This window comes from Acipenser ruthenus, chromosome 2 (assembly GCF_902713425.1).
Source record: "Acipenser ruthenus chromosome 2, fAciRut3.2 maternal haplotype, whole genome shotgun sequence".
In the NCBI taxonomy this organism is placed as follows: domain Eukaryota; kingdom Metazoa; phylum Chordata; class Actinopteri; order Acipenseriformes; family Acipenseridae; genus Acipenser; species Acipenser ruthenus.
The window spans coordinates 12,473,889-12,491,781 of record NC_081190.1 but is presented as its reverse complement, the minus strand read 5'-3'; the positions used below and the strand labels follow the sequence as shown (position 1 = coordinate 12,491,781).

The 17,893-nt window shown below is 39.2% G+C and overlaps 1 protein-coding gene across 2 annotated transcripts in view; it reads right to left on the bottom strand.

Moving 5' to 3' along the window:
* Positions 1 to 17,893, bottom strand: part of LOC117403877 (ras-GEF domain-containing family member 1B) — a 166,919-nt gene that overhangs the window by 113,302 nt on the left and 35,724 nt on the right. The window contains exon 1 of one of the 2 annotated variants that reach the window (XM_058989641.1): positions 14,971 to 15,317. The exons of the other annotated variant lie outside the window; for it this stretch is intronic. Within the exon in view, the coding sequence (XP_058845624.1) occupies positions 14,971 to 15,039 (69 nt within the window). The 5' untranslated portion in view covers positions 15,040 to 15,317. Of the gene's footprint in view, positions 1 to 14,970; positions 15,318 to 17,893 lie in introns of those variants that run through there. 2 annotated transcript variants of the gene reach the window in all.

The window sequence follows — 17,893 nt, the reverse complement described above, 5'->3', positions numbered from 1 at the left end:
GATGTTGTCGGCCTCTAATATTAATAATTTCATAGTGGCCCACCATCAAGCCTTTTACAGAGGTAGGCTGTGACAATGTCCTACTTACAATAGGACATTGATTTAACATCTCATCCACAGGATGAAACACAAGGAGGTTAAGTGACTTGCTCAGGGTCACACAGTGAGTCAGTCAGTGGCAGAGGTGAGATTTGAACCGGTAACCCTCTGGTTACAAGCCCTGGACTTTAACCACTGGACCACACTGCCTCCTTGAGGTTGGGAAGTGAGTTTCACTTGCCCCCAGAAGGGACCACTGCAGAGGTGACGCAGCAAAGTGGAGGAGGAAGGGAGGATGGAGGAAACTGAAAAGCAAGATGAGAATTAGGGAGTTGGCTACAGTTTAAGTAGGGTGACTGACGGGTCATTTTAGGGTGACTGACAGGTATTTTGGCAGGATGACACAAGAGAGGAGCCCCAGCTCCAGCCCCCCAAAATACACCAAGGTTCTACAAATATATAAGTACTTTCTAAAGAAACTGTATTATCAGCAAGATATTCTGCATTGAGTCAGCTATACAATTACATATAGTAAAAGATTTTAAATTTACGGAATGTACAATCAAGTTGATTCTGGGCTGATGCTAGTTTCCTTTCTAACAGCTGCCTTATACCTCTGCGGTTTGTGAGCAAAGCAGAATATTATCAAGAATTTATGCCTTATTAGTTAATGTGTAGAATTTCTCAGTATACCAAAGTGCACACATATCCACTTGCTCTCATTACCTTTAATTATCGAAATTAATAATTTAGTGCAGTTAAAGAGTTCATTTAAGAACAACTCTGTTGAGAACTCATTAATAAATTCAAATAGTGGATGCTTGTTAAATTCTAGAGACTGTAGCTACAACCTAAAGAAAAATAAATAAATAAAATATATGATTTTTTAACTTTTTAAATTAAAAAAATATATACTCTATCAACATATATTTTAAATATTCATCTTTGAAAAGCCCAGAGACAAACATGTTTTTGTTAGACACCCATTTCACACACTTAGGTGAACATAGGTGAACCAGTGTGGGTTCAAATACAGTTCTAAGTAGTTTCTTGCTAGTTTTAAATGATTCAAATTATTTTATTCCTCTTCAAAAAATTGCTTTTACGTGTTCTTCAAAATAGGGCCGAATATTATTTCCTCAGTATTTAAAAATAAATATGATAATGTAGTTTATCCTATTCTTGCTGGAATTAATGAACTTTGCAAAGTGATTATGAAGTAGAGTATATAACAGACACCACCCCATTCTAACACGATGTACAAAGAGAGAACATTTCCTGGTTTTGGTTGTCTTTACTAGTTGCATCACCTGACATTTCATGTGATCTCTGTCTTTAAGCACCACTGAGGTGCTTACTGTGTAAACTCAAATCTAGACAGCAGCACTGATGGGGAAAAAATCAACCGGGTCACCATGTGTCAGAATCCGATTCATCAAATGTGCAGCAAGCATACTGGCTTCCTGGTACTGCAGGTAAGTCATTGAATAATCAACATCTTGGAGGCAAAGTCAAGTGTAAGCTTGTGTTCCTGGGGTTAGGACTTCCCTTTAGCCACTGTGATCAATGATTATTGTGAAATGGGCTTTATTAGCTAGTGGCTTGGGGACAGAATGTGTGTATCCCTGCACATGAAGAGTGGGTCTGTGTCTTTATATTGTAAATAGTATTGTGTAAAAATGTGTGTACATTTATTGTGTGTAATTGTGTGTAAATAATTAAGGAAATACATGATGCTCCATTGGAGAGCCAGTCTGCTGTGTGTGATTACCAGCTGTGGAATCTAATCAGCAGGTAGGTGTGTTCCAGCGGGGTGTCGGGTCCCGTTTATTCACTTCCAGGCTGCAGCAAAGCCAAGGACAACGGGTTGAATATCGTCCACGCTACACAGACAAAGAGACCTAAAGACCTTGCTGTAATCCTCTGATTGCCATGAGAGTGACTCGGGTTCAGAACGAAAAGAAACCGAAACCGGAGTCTGGGTTTGCTTAGTATGGAACAGAGAAGATTAGTAAGGGATTGTGGATTCCACTAATGCATAGAGTGAGGTGAATATGCGGGACATCCCATATATTAGGAGTAGCGCACACCATTTTCACTGCACCTTTTATTTTATAGTTTTTGTACAGTGTTTTATTTTGCCTTTTGTACGCCAAGCTGTATGTCCCATGTGAGCTACCATTGCTGGTAGTCAGGTGGGGTTTCTGTATGTTTTGTCGGTCTGTTAATAAAACCTGCACTTGTGCAGTGTGTCAACTTCAACCTCCGTCTCGATCTCCTGCCTGTCACTCAGCAGCGAATGCACGCACCCACATGCCAGCAGCCTGTCACAGGCCTACTCCAGTCTTTATTGGAAACAAAGAATAGAAAACATGTATTAATTTTAATCTACAACCATAACAATTCAACTGGAGTAATATTATAATAGTAATTTTAATACCTCTTCTCCAATTGTGATGGAACTTTGCCTAGCACTGGTTCTTGATGTTATGAGGTCATCCTGGCCTCTGATTGATTGAGTTAATTCTACATTTTCAGAATGACACCCCTGGAGTGTTATAATCTTCAAAATACAAAATAGATTAGAATATAAATCTGGAATGTTTAGCAGTTGAACTAGCACTGAATAAGAGTTTCAAGTATTACAATTGCTGTAAACATTGGTGTCTCAAGACAAAGGTTATATCTTGTTTGTGTAAAACAGTAGGAAATATGTAATATAAAAGTGTATCTACAAACCTAAAATTGAATGTGGCTAGTCACCTCAATTGACCAGTCTGGCTCATAGAATAATTGTATTTCCTATGAGTCAGCTGTCATACCTGACAAGAAAAAAAAAAAAAAAAACACATCTCAGGAATATTACTTGCTTGAGACAAATGTGCCATTCTTCCACACCGAGAGAACACATTGCATCTGTCAGCCACTGTAGGATCGATCTGATGTGTTTAAGATGTTAATAAAATGTAGAAGATGAGAAAAATATATATAACTTAATAGTGTAGATAATACAGAGTCCAAGTCAGTGACACATAACTGCTTTCATCAAAGGGCATTACAGACAAATTGTTTTGTGATGAATCTCCAGCAATATACACCTGTCAGATGGAGTTAAATGCGGTCTGGGGAGTGCAGGTTTGAGTCCTGACTGTGCAAAGTCTTCTCCAGGGGTTTCACAGGGGGAACAGTGAATTGGCCCTAGCGTTCCCATGGGTTAGGGACCCTACTGGCCATGCCGCGGTGAGCTTTAGTGGTCATCTGCTGGCCTTTGTCCTCTCTTGTGGAGAATTGCTGCATTGGGGGGATGCAATAGGACATTCCAAACTTGGGAGGGAAATGGGGACAAAATAATTGGGCACTCTAAATATAAAGGTTTGCTGAATTGGACCCTAAATGGGGCTGTATTAAATTGATGGAACTTGACTGAAAGAAGCATAGAAAACAGTTGTGTACTAACTGTGGTATATTCAAATGATCTTAATGGTAACGGATCTAAATAGAATCACTGTTTAAATAATGAATGAACGACTCAAGGGTTTGAAAATCAAACATCCAGAATGCATGTTAGTCACTTTAGTATTTATTCCACATTTCATAAAAGCTCTACCTATCTAGTACTGCCAGATTAATAGCTGAAATGAATGTAACAATACTGGTATCTAAAGTGCATATAGGTTGATGGGATGTCATTCAGGGTTCATTCAAGGATTGGGGATTCTGGGAATCTCACAATAATTTAAGAGAATGAACTGCCTCATGTTCCCCTTCCCCCAGCGTCATTGAATCGTGTCTTCCTTTCTAAGGATAGAATACTGAAGTCTGTGATTCCACACCCAGTAGGGCATGTCTTACAGTTACTCCTGCATGAAATCCTCACCGGATTTTGAACCTTTACATCCACATCTGAAGAATCCAGATTCCAGATATAATCCACTGAAGGGAACAAGGAGACTGCAGTGGTTTTAATATTTAATGTGTTCCCATTGTAAATTCAACAATCATCTCCAAGTCTGCAATCCAGCTAGATTTCTGCAGACGCAGCAGGCAGGTTCTCATATAATCACTTAAAGTTATTTAACCAATGTGTACCAATGTAGCTTCTTATTGTTTGCTCATTAATTATTGGCAGTGTTTTGATTTAATTTTGTCTTGTTTTCTAACATTCTACTGAAAGGAAATCGCAGGTCAAATCCATGCTGTATTGTGATAAAAACTCAAGTACAGGTAAGTGTGTGTGTAGGATTTTGGATGCTTAGAACCAAAAACATCAAAACAAGGAGAGAAATGACTCATTTTAAGTGGCAATTGACAGGTCAGTTCGTAAGTGTAGAGTTTGTAACTTCGTGGTTTTATTGCGTGGGATTATTTGTTGTGAAGGCTGTTCATCGTAAACTCCCCGTCACTTGAGTCCCAGTTAGACATGATGGCCAAAACCCAACAAGAAAGACACAGCCTACATGATTACCATTTAAACCATGTGCCCAAAATGTAGCTTGTTTGACAAGTATAGCCACTACCTATGAACCAGTATTAAATTTATCTGCTTCTTGCCAAGCCCACACTTTCTGACATAGAGGAGCACTTCTCTATGACAAGTTACATACGGCTCTGTCACATAGGGTTTATACATTTTACATTTTACAGAAGCTCTTCATCTGAGTTATGCCAATTGTCCAGCCCTTTCAAACCAGACTTAGCTCCCAATTTACAGAGGGGTGACATTCTACAATATATAGCAGAGAGGTTTGAATGGCATATAAAGACAGCATGATGCACACACAAACACACACACACACACTGATGAATGCAAATACACACATGCAGCATTCTCATTAAACACACACACACTGATGCATGCAAATACACACATGCAGCAGTCTCATTCATTCCTCCAAGGAGTCTTTGTGCTTTTCACACACTCCCACAGTATTGATAAAAAGGTCGGATGGCAAACGTTATTGCAGAGCAAAAATCATTTAGTTAGCTTAGTTAGTGATAGTCTGAGTCACATAAATAAATCTACCATGGAGCACTTAACACAAGCAAGCACGGCCTCACTAATTCCCCAGTCTTTCAACCACAGCCTCCACAGATGTAAAACCAGCACTTGCAAATCATTTAATTATCTACCTGTTTTTGAAAGGGATAAAGACCTCAAAGGCTAGAGGTGACAATTGGCTTTATGTATGCATATTCACACGCTGTTCATCAAGGCTGTGTTAGAGGGGGCTGTATAAACACCACCGCCACTGAAAAAGCTAGCAGCCACTACTGCTGTTGATGATGATGATAAGGGTCAGTGAAAGCCCATTAGAGGATCGCAAAAAACTCAACACATTAAAGCTAATTTAACACTTTCTGTGGTATTTAAATGTAGAAAATGTGTATAATAACATGTGTTGTAATAATTTTGCCATATCATTCTCAGTGGCTTCTGCTTACAGAACATTACTGAAAATCACAGGATAACCCACGTCCTGCAGCAATAAATACAGTAGCTACACGACTGTATATAAACAAAAAACCCATGTTGTGGCAGACTGGCTTGCAGTGGTGAGGTGTGGTGACGTCACGGACCAGGAAGTAACTGAAACCAAACAATGGATGGGCGGGTGAAGCTGAATGCAACGGCACTCAGCGTGTTTAATAAATCAAATCAAAAACAAAAGGTTTAAACAAACAACAAAACAAAGGGCACGAGGGCCAAACGAATCAGACAGACAAAGTGTCATGCTGGCTAATCCAGCACGTTTTAGCAATTGTTTCTAACTGTCGTTGTTTCTCCCCGTACTCTCCTCTGTACACTCCAACTCCAGCACGGACAGTGGCAGGTTCTTATACTCTGGCCGAGGGGTTAACTAGTTGTTATCTTATTACCCCTCGGTCACAGTCTGCACGCATTTGGTAAGGATGCATGACTGTCAGCTAGTTAAATAATCAGTAGCTGATCAGTCATGCATCCTCACGGGGTTTTTAAATATAACTATAAAAAACAATAACAAAAGACGCGGCGCTTTTATCCGCGCCGCAAACAAATACAAATAATAATAAATAAATACATAGGGGCGGGACACTCCGCCACACATGTCGATCCACTAATATCAGTTCAGTGAAGAGATTCCACCTATGCCACTTTAGGTCAAGAATCCCCAAATCCCCTTTGCATTTTCATTAAGAGGCCTGTGTTTTCCTTTCATATTGGGTCATAAAAATGTTGACCGGATTTGGAACCTTTGCATCCACATCTGAAGATTCCAGATTCCAGATATAATCCAGACACTGAAGAGGACAAGGAGACTGCAGCAGCTTTAATATTGTGTTCATGAGCAACAACAATTTACTCAAAGCCTCCGCTAGTGTTTTCTACTATTATAACAACCTTGACTTGCATAAGAAGGAAAAATATTGAGTGAAATAGCTCGCATCACTTGATTTTCAAGGTGTGGTATCTGAAGCATAATCAACAAGTACAGAGAAACATCATCTGTAATTGACAAACCCAGGACTGGAAGACCCAACAAGCTGTCTAACATGGATGAGCAATACTTGAAGATAATATCCTTAAGGAATAGAAAGAAGACAGGTGTTGAATTGACAACAGAACTGGCAGAAGGCACAGGTCGTTGTCCATCCATCAACAGTCCAAAGCACCTTTGACCATTGTTCCATAGTCTCCTTTTAGGCAGTTGCCAGGCACCCATCCTGTTACACTATACAAAGAATAATTCTAGTCCAGGTAGCCTGGTTGAATTTCCCAAATTGTTTTAGGTTTGGGGTCCATGTGGACTCCAGGCGTAGTGTATCGGTGGGCCCGACCTTCTTGCGTGAATATCTCAAGCACCGTGGTTCAAAGCTTGTTTGAAAGTACAGAATTAGAGCTTTTCCAATGATGTATTGTATGTCCTGAACAGACGTTCCTAAGCAAAATTACAGCAAACCGAAACTAAGGCTTGAGTCATGTGACATGAGTCAGCACCTAACTTTCATTTGTTGCCTATTACTCGGTCACTTCAACAGATAGCATTCTGGTTTCAATGTCTTTTAAAAGCGCAGGCTTTGTGCTTTCCATTGATGTCAGGCATGCCCGTATGCGTACTTTGTACCACCCCCTCATTCAGTGCTCCAGTGCTGTGACGCGCAGCAAATCGATAGGTGTGTTCAAGTGCCTGTAACTCAAAAACGGAAAGAGCTAGGAGCACAGCCAATATACCAAATGAAAGAGGAGGCTTGGGGCCCGTGACATGTTCCTAGAATAAACTACAGCATCCAGAATACAGTGGTGCCTTCACTTGCCAGGAGACAGCTGTGCGCATTGGGCGTCTTAATCATTTTTCATAGCATAAACAACACATTATACCAAACAATTGCTAGAAGGAAAGGCAAAATAAAGTGTTCATATACACATTTTCATTCATTCATTTACTCCAGTTGTTAGTTATATGTTATTTTATTGTTGGGGTCCGCTTGCACCCTAGGTTACCAGGAAAGTCTGTTTTTGGTGTGTCCTTATGAGGGTTAAAATCAGCCACTATACAATCACATGTGTTGTTTATCACAATGTTGCTTATTGAAATGTTTTTAATGCTTCTGTAAGCTAATTGAAATGTAAAATGGTGTTTATACCTTTATATTATTTTAATGCAGTTCACGATATAACTCTGAAAATAAGCTGTAGCTGGGAATGCAAAGGGGCAGCAGAATGTTTATTACTCTTTGTGTTTAACAGAGTTGCCAAATAAAGAAAAGAGGCTTTGTGAAGCTCCGCACCGTCTCCCTGTGTCTCTTCATCTTTACCCCCTTTCACACTGGCATGCTCTACTTGGGTTGGAACCTACCCAGGTCAGGACCCGGTGTCATGCGGGTCGGCTACGCGATTTCACACTGCTTTTGATAATCTGACTCATGGTGTGTCTCAAGCAACAAAAACCTTCCTTGCGGAAGTGAAACCTTCACTCGGGCGTGGCTGGGGCCTGGGTTAACCTGGTTACGACTCAGGTACGTGGTTTCACATTACATGGGATTGTGACCCGGGTAGCCAGAAGCCAGGTCTGGACCCGAGTAGACGTGCCAGTGTGAAAGGGGCTTTTGATTCCAGTGAAGGGGTAGGTGGTAAAGTGGAGTGACCCACGCAGAAAAAGGGACCCCACTGCAAATGCATCTGTCATTTTGTTTTTGTATAGAATAGTCCAAGAAACTAAATAAACAGCCTTATCTTTCAGTGATAAAATGAGATACTGCACATACACACTATTTATTTTCAGTAGAGGTTAGAACAGATCGAATACTAGTTATCAGCTGGTTTCACAGATCCACTAGTGCACTATTTTTGGACTACCTTACCTAAGGTAACACTGCAGATCAGGGTCTGTGAAACTATCTGAAAGCGTTTTTATCTAGCAATGTTATACCAGGACATCGAGAATCAACAGTAGGTAGATAGTTGCCTAAGGTGCACCCAGAGGGAAAACATTTAACTTCCAAAACTGCTAACAGTCTAAAATTTACACAGCTCTCAACATACTGTAAAGGTTTGAATTCCAAGCACTGTGATTTTTAGGGAATAGAAATAACCCCCTTTGTTGATCTAAAGCTTATGGCATATGACAATGTTAGACTCCATAGCACACTCATTAGGTACTGCGCAAAGATGTTTGTCCAGGGCTTGTGTATTTGCTTGTTGGAGCTCTGGCTGCTGGGCACAAGCACTAGCCAGGTGAGCTAAGCCTCATTAGAGAGGTGATGCATGTAGATGAATACGTACTGTAATTAATAAGTCACAATCTACGAGCACAGCAGGTTTGGGGAGATGGGTGTTACTGGAAAATATCTAGCATCAGAAATCTAGTTTGTGGGTGGCTTTCTCCTCCATATCTTTATAATAAATCTTGCCCTAGTATGCATGTGCGCAATGTCATTGTCTCTGTTCTGTATATAATCACATTGATTTACCACACCCTAGGGCCATAAACTGGTCAAATGGAGAGATTACTATTACAAGAATAAGGATCATTTCTATTGTTACAAATGCAACAACTCGGTGGGGTACTTACAACTACAATTAGTGCTGTGAAAAGATCCAGTAACTTAAATGGATGATAATGTGTAAGAAGTAAATGATTCAGTATTCTGAAAAGTGTATGTTAACCAAAATATTGTTTTGTTGCGTGGAAAAGAAGGAGGCTCACTCAGGATTGGCAGGTTCTCTAATTCACGGTTTATTAAGCCGGGACTCTACACTGGGCAAGTAAAAGCATGCTGCTTTACCAGCCAGTGGTACAACTACAGCTGAGCAGCGTAGTGCTACTCAGACTGACAAATAAGAAAAGAAAGAAAATCCAAAAAACACACTGTTTCAGCCGTGAGCTACAGCCACTAAGTGAAGTCTATGGTTTCTCTTTGCTGTAGTCCCACTTCTATTCTGCTCTCCTTGGTTCTGTCTTCTGCAGTCTTTGTCTCACTCCAGCTTGTCTCTCTGTTTCAGCAGTCCAGCAGCCCGTTACTTATTCCTGTGTCCAGGGCAAGCCCCCGGTGCACCAGCCTCCAATCCCAAGCAGACACGGCTTCCCACTCTTGATCCCCTGATGGTTGCAACATCTCGTCCCTTGGTTTTGCCAACAATGTTGCAACTGGGTACCACTTCCACAGCAAGCTGGGTCCCTGATTGGTGGCGATTCTCCCATCTCTGATGTCCCCGAACACCTGCTGCATTGAACTGTTGAACCTGGGTCACAGAACCTTCCCGAACGCAGTTACAGCAGACCCAGGATCGTTACAATATACAGTATTTATTTGTGGTTAATTTAGCACTTCCAAATACTTACAATTGATCCAAATACTTTAAGGGTACAATTTGCAAATATTTCGGATTTCGTTAAAAGATGTGAATACAGGCAAATTCTCTTTAATAAATAAATATGGAAATTCAATCCCAGACTCTCCAGGGGAGGTCTTTCAAGACACAGCATTGCTGCATATCTGCTTACAGATCTTTAATCTACAGGGGTCTGTAGCATTACATGAGTGGTTTATTATCATTCCTGATACAATTAGTCTTCACCAATGTACCTTCTCTTCTCTCTTAACACGCGTATTAAATGTCGGGAATGTTTCTAGAATGAAACCTGCCCTTTGTCTTTGGTTGTAAAATGATGAGATAAATACATGCAAATGTATGCCATGAACACAGCAGGACTTCTGACTGCGAGCTGCTTAGGGAATAGAAGGGCTTGCACAGGAAGCCACATACATGTTCATCGCTTAAAGGAGTCGACATAATCATGTCAAGAAAAAGAATGCCCTTGAACAGTGTCCTTGTGCAAAACCAACATGTTTATTTTTCAGCACCGTTCGTGGTTCTATGGGGTTCTGTGATAATACTTGCAGCTTTACAACACAGGGTGTTTTTTTCATGTTTTTAAACTTGGTCAACATATTTAGCAGTGAGGAACGACAAGGGATTGACAGCACTGCTGTCAAGAGCCCGCCCTTCCATCCAACTGCATCCCAACACAGTACTGTCATTGATCTCTGACCTTGAGGAGCAAGCAGCCTCTATGAGACAGGCAAGTGATTCAATGCATTTATCATGCAAGATAATCTGGGCTACCAAGAACTAAGCAGACCACAGACAGGGGCTATGGGCTCGATATCTAAAGCTTTTTACTCCAGATCGTTTATAAAACACTCGTTTGCTCAAAAGAACAAAAATACCTGACAACGAATACCTGACAACGTAAGACTACGTACAAGATACATTACATGTCTGAGTTGTTTGTTTGGAGCACAAGGCTTTGAGTATCTATCTCAATGTTCTTTAAGAACATTGTTTAAAAACAAATATGGAATAGATTTGTAATAGGCTTAAATAATGCGACTATTACAAAATAGGTACATGTCAGCAATTAAACATTGTTTTATAACCATTCACGTAGTTTATGTTTTCATACTCATTTCGGTACCCTAAATTCCATTTATATATTATTCCTAATACTAGAGGTGCAAGTTCCTATATATTTAGTTTCATCCCATCTCAGATTGCACTGTAAAACCTATGGCTAGGCAATGCTATCTCAGTGGGGGCTTTATTTTAGATGGGTGTTGATGGAAAATATCTAGCATTGTATTTACTGCTTAACTTTTAAATATGACATGTTGACAGATATGTTAACTTAAACCTTGTTCTTTTCCACAGGGTTCTGTTTTACCTACTAGGCTATACATGTGCAGTATCTGTATCTGTCAGATGAAAGAAGATATGTTAGTGTCTTAGTACTTTTAAAATACATTTAAGGACCCTGCTATATCATCCAAGGTACAGCTTTCTTTTTTCTCCAAACTCTGCAACTGTGGGTCAAAACTTGCAAAAGTAAAGACGATAAAAAAATAGGTGCTACTGTATTAATAGGAACTATTGTATATGCATGGAAATTAGATGTTTTAGATGAATTAGATCCACGTCTGTGCATAAATACATTTAGATTAAGTCATGCATAACTAAGAATGCCTAAAGACTATGTACAAGATAGATTACATGTCTGAGTTGTTTTTATTTGCCAAATTGGACAATACTGTGTACAATTATAAATTGATGAGTCAAATCTAGCCCAAACCACAATGAATGAAAGCTATTCTGATGGTCAAACTGAAAGTCATTGCCATGTTGACAAGGACACCCTTGTAAATGAAGTGGTTTAATTACTGTATGTCTGTTTCAAAGAGTAAAGTGATTAAATTCACCAGTGGGGAGAAAGAGCGATACCAGGGGTATCACATCGATATACTTTAAAGAAGGAGACGATTTGTTAACAGTAATAGTCCCCTTTTTAAATCCAAAGATAAAAACAGTAATTTACTGTTAGATTTTTACAATGCTTCAAAACAATAGCAGAATATCATTGCCCAATGGTCCTAACTGTTGAAGCCTACACATTGCTGCCTGCAGCCTATGGAATGAGCAGAATAGGGATCTTATGCCTGTACATAGCATGCTGTAAGGAGGAGTAGGGGAGGAGGTGGGTAAACAAAACAAACCAACAAAAGAGGGTGGGATCAAGTAGGCATTTTATACCAGCTAGTTCATTCTAGTATGTTTTTAAAGTATAAAGTTCTCTACTGTTACACCAGTCAGCATTTCCTTCATTTCTAACGTCAGTAACAAATACGAATTTAAGCTTGGGCTTGATATATCAGAGGGTTAATGCTCTTGTTTTAAAAAGTTGCTACTTCCATCAGCTTCAGTTTGCATGTTCTATAGAAACCATTCAATAAAGTCTTGACAAGAAGATGGGTGTAGTACTGCTTACATTTTTAAACAATTCATCTAAGCATTTATGTAAAAAAAGAACACTGAATGGAAAATATGTGCTGGAAGTTGCATATTTGCCTGGCTAGCTCTATTATAATAGCCAAAATAGGTAAAATGCTAAAAAACATGGCGGAAGAAAACTGTAAATGCTAGTTGCAATGAAAGTTGTCCATTAAATTGGTGTTATTTAATGGGCCAGTGGTCGTAATTCCCTGCCAATTAACCAATTAATGCTCCAATCTACTAGCTTTGGATGGGAAAGGGCTTGTTTGTAATTGCCGTTAAAATCTGCAGCGGACCATTCTTTTCAAAACCCATCATCGGGATACCAGAAGTGATAAGCAGCAGCTTAACCCTGGCAGGAAGCAATCCTCACAAGCTGCCTGTAATATGTGACAGAACTGGAGGGAACAAAAGAGTCACGACTCTCTATTGCATTCCCAGGCATTACCTATTATTAGATTTCACTACAAGACAAGGTTTAGTATATCTAAAGGTGATACAGGATGCTTCTTTATTTTAAAAGAGCTTGCTTTTCAGGGTTTATATGTGTTTAGACACATCTATAAAGTGCAAATCAAAACCACATGATTTTGTGTTCTGACAAAATGCTATTTTCCAGGTATGGCTACTAGTGGGCTCACTGAGTTCAAATTAAAGCAGGTCCCCAATATATGTGTCAGACTTCTGCAATTTAAGAGACATAATTTAAGGGGTGTTCAGGGTAGAGATCGATATAGGATTCTGTTTTTTTTTTTTGTATACAGGTACTTTGATACATTGTGGCTTTGATAATACACGTGTAAAATTAAGGGCACTTTTAAAATAATCACCCAGAACTATAAAACACTCAATGGCAGTATGTATAGCAATAGTAAAAGAAACTATTACAATTATTTGACTATATTATTTTGAGATCAGAAAAGTAGTCGTGTTACCAGCGAATAGAGTATTTGGAACAAGTTAGTCATGCCATTCTGTACTTCTGTCGAGGTAACTGCCTTACATTGCTCTCCAAAGTGCTGAGTGATGTCACTGAGTATATGAAAAATGAACACAAAAACATCTGAACATATATGAATGACAGGAGGCTATTAGGCCCATCTAAGCTTGTGTGGTTCTTAGTAGCCAATTGATCTTGTCAATGAAATGGGAGAATAGCATGTAGAGATTGATGAGCCGCACAAATTGTCTGAGTCGGCAGGCTCCTTAAGTGTACATGGTGAGTAGACTGTACACGTGTCACATTACAACCACCTGCCATGAAAGGAATCACTTTACCGAACAGAAACGGATTTGTAAGTAAATTGGAACGATTTCCCAGCTCATTAAATTACACCTGATAGAGGTGATGGGGATCAAACACACAGATCAAAATGTGCCTCAGAAATTCAGAAAACTGTTCAGATTTTTAGTACAGTAACAATGATTACCATAACACACTATTGATTAAATTATATATATATATAGAGAGAGAGAGAGAGAGAGAGAGAGAGAGAGATAGCTGTTTTACAGTAATGATATGAATGCATTAACACATTTTAGTAAAATTAAAGTGTTGCCTTATTTAATCTATCAGATGTAAATTGAAAGAGAGATATAAAATAACAACTGTAAAATTACCCATTTACTGTAATTGGAAGAGACATTATTATAAGCTCCCACCACAAAGCACAGGCTACAACTAGAAGAGTACATGAGCAAATTTGCATCCCTTTCATTCTCTTTTAGTGGTCTGGTGTAAACTAAGGGACACCGCCCCCTAAAACAAACTTGAACATTCATTTTGAATTGTACACAAAGCCCGTTTCAAGACTAAGTAGTCCCAAAATGAAGTGAATGTTTTGTTTTCTTTTTCTAAGGCCTATGGATACAATAGGTTGATATGTCCAGTACTGCAGTCATCCATCTTAATGTTACACACCCATTGCTAGTGTGCTCTACAACTAGAGCAGCTTCAGCAACAGCCTGAAGGCCAGGGCTCTTACCTGAAGCGAGTTCTGATATTTGTAGATAATACTGAAAAAACACAGCTCTTCATGAGTTAAGTCCCCGTGTAGACTCTTAACCAGCCTGTGTAGACAATAGTGGTGCTTTACTTATTTAATTGAGTAACAGGTGACACAGTGGCTAAAAACCCAGTACTCCAACGATGGTGTTAGAAACAAGTTAAATTAATTTCAATAACCTCAACTTACCACCTAGAAAATACCTAATGAACCATTGGGCTAAACAAGCATATAAATTAGAATGAAAATGCATAGAAACTTATGACAAGAGCCTCATTACAACGACCTGTATTAAATTAGTTGTCACAATATTGAAAAAAGCAATCGCCGAAGGCTTCACAATAACTTTTAAAAATGAAGAGCATGGTTGAAAATATCAAGAATATTATCAGAGCACATAGCAGAGCCCAGCAGCACTGACAGAATTATAAAAGATGATTTCAAATTGCGTGATTTGATTCAATGCTCTTTGCAGTACATTAAGGAATGGCAAACTGGCAAGCTAGTCGATATCAGAAAAAGCTTTCTTAACTTTAAAAGGAAAGCCAAGTGAGGGTTCAGGTACCCTTCCACAACATCCACATACACAAACAAAAGTATCTTATTTCCCAAACCTACCTCAAACATAGGAGAGTTGCCCTTCCCTGGCAATGTGCAGCCCAGAAGCTCTGCAAGAAACTTTGCCATATACAAACAGTGTGGAGGTTTCCCCGTACAGATTCTTAAAAACACTGAGCTGTATTCCTTACAAAGAAGCCGACAGGCAGACAACCAGCTCTCTAATAGGAAGGTCCTGTAATAATTCCTTTGTCTGATCAGCAAATCCAGTCTGCATGCCTATCTTCATGCACTCTAAATGTGCACTAAAGAAAAGTAACCCATTGTTCTGGCACCAGTTAGCTCCCACTGGCTAAATAGCTGGTAAATCAGAATGAATGACCAGCCCCGTCCCTCTGCTTTTCATATCTACTCCCAGCCTTTCCCGCTGAATGTCACTATTATCATAGTATAGGAAAGGGACCCTGCAAAGGGGCGCCAAGACATCCAACACAGAGTGGGCACATTTAAAGTGTCTGCCTCTGAACAGATGCAGCAGCAAATTAAGAGGGCAGTTAAAACTTTAAATATTTCTTCTTCATGGAAGCATTTTATTTTGATAAATGTTTAAAAGTATATTTTATTTATAAAATAGAATACTTTTTTTTTTTTTTTTTTTAATGAGTGAACAAGCCTGGTACTACTAAGTAATGTGTTTCTTTCTCTCTTACTCAAGACTACTGACTATGTTACTATGTTAAAAAGACATTAGGGTTATACTAATTGTGACAGTAAGAATGAAAGTGCTTTACATTTTTTTTTTTTTTACCCAGCTTAATCACACACTGAGCTGTTGAATAGCAAAATAACACTTACAGTATAGCAATCTGAAAGCTGTCATGGTGGAAAAGTGACAACTCAGACACATACTGTAGCGTAGCACTGGGAGGAAATGCCCATGCCAGATTGTGGAACACGAAGGCTGAATGCGATATTACCATAACCATTTGACAAATTAAATCACAAGAGACCAGTAATCTGCAAGCCTCAGCAGTAAACCGTTACATCAGTTTGCAGTGCAGCAGAATTTCACACATATATTAGCAAGCAACATGTTTTTCTGTCCTTTTTCATACCTTTGTCTACCAGAGAGTGCCATATATTGCACAGACTGTGTATACTGACACACAATAAGACTATTCTGTATCTTAGCTTCACATATTGCTGCACACCTGCATGCTGTAAGAATTCCAGTATGTTATATTTAGAATCCCTTTCGTGCAATGCTCTCTTTTATTTCTTTAGCTGAAAATGCAGAGAACCCAGTGAAAATATCCTGCTGCTGTCTGGTCTATGTGTCTATTATAATAACTAAAGCAGTGGCACATCTAAATACGCCCTCTCAGAAACTGTATTAATCCTGCTGGCCTTCCCCGCAAGGGCTGAGTCATTGTCTGCCTTATTAAAATTTCTAAAAACAATCAAACCTAATGAAATAAGGTCTATGGAACAGCATCCCTTAGTTGTTTCTGCTGCTGAGTAGGAAGGATGTGTCCCTGGGTGTAGGAAATATGCTACAGAATACCACAGTAATAATAGTTTTAACTATTGAATACAATCATTTGTATTGTAGGACATAATTGCATAGTTTCAATAACTGGAAGAGCACCTTAATAATATATCAAATAAAAAAACCTACGGCATTCCTTTTTTTTTACTGTTATTTTCTGTTTATATGTCTTACATGAATAGATGCCTTACATGAATAGATGCAATTCAAGGCCATTAACAGCACCTCCAACATTATTGGAAAACCATGATAGAGATAATTACATTTCCAATCTCACACTATCTATTGTTGTACGCAGTTATATACAACCTAATGAAGCAGGGAGACCAGACAGAACTAGATTATTACCATGGCTTTGAAAGATAAACATAGCAGGGATGTGGGAGACAAGAGAGGATTGTTTTGTGTCCTTCTGTGTCATTAGGCATCGGTAGCATAAAGCAGAACTTTGCAAAGATATATCTGCAGTATTAGTTTTCATAGGAATTTTTATTTCAAAGCTAAAGCATTTTTGCTCTTTCTGTAATTTCTGTATTTAAAGATCTTGGTAGAGTGGTGAATAAATCATCCTTGGTGAAAAACGCCAGCTGGATTAATAGGTTGAGCTAAACTGGTGTTATTTAGACCCTCCACTGTTTAGATTCTTAAAATAGACCCCTTTTACATGCACTAAACCAACACAAGTTTAGCATTCTCCTGATTATCTTTGTTCACTCTTCAGGTAGAAGTATTTCAAACATAATTACATGTATGGAACTGTGTATAAATAAACCTCACAGCCTATCATGTTAAGAGTAGAGCCGTCATTATCCTATATTTGATTACCTCAAAAGACTACAATTCTTGAACCCATTCGCTTCATACTGTAGTCAACGTCAACCCTTCATTAACACTGAAACAAACACAAAATCTAAATGGCAGTTTATTTCAACATCCATCCATTATCATTAACTGCTTACTCCTTTACAGGGTCGCAGTGAGCTGGAGCCTAACCCGGCAAACACAGGGTGCAAGGCGAGACTACACCCTGGATGGGATGCCAGTCCATTGCAGGGCACCACACACACAGAGGGCAATTTAGAATGACCAATCAACCTGGACAGCATGTCTGTGGACTGTGGGAGGAAACCAGAGTACCCGGAGAAAACCCACGCGAACACGGGGAGAACGTGCAAACTCCACACAGAGAGTACCCTAGGCCGGATTCGAACCCAGGACCCTGGCGCTGTGAGGTAGCAGCGCTAACCACTATGCCACCATGCCGCCCTTATTGCAATGTATCAGAATTTCAAATTTATGGTTTGCTGAAAACTTCAGAACTGATTTAGCTAAATAAAACAGCTGAAAACCAACATGTAAACAGTCCCGTCAACTTCACTGCTGCTAATAACATTTTTGTGCTGCGATTTAAAAAATGAGGAAAAAAAGGCAAAA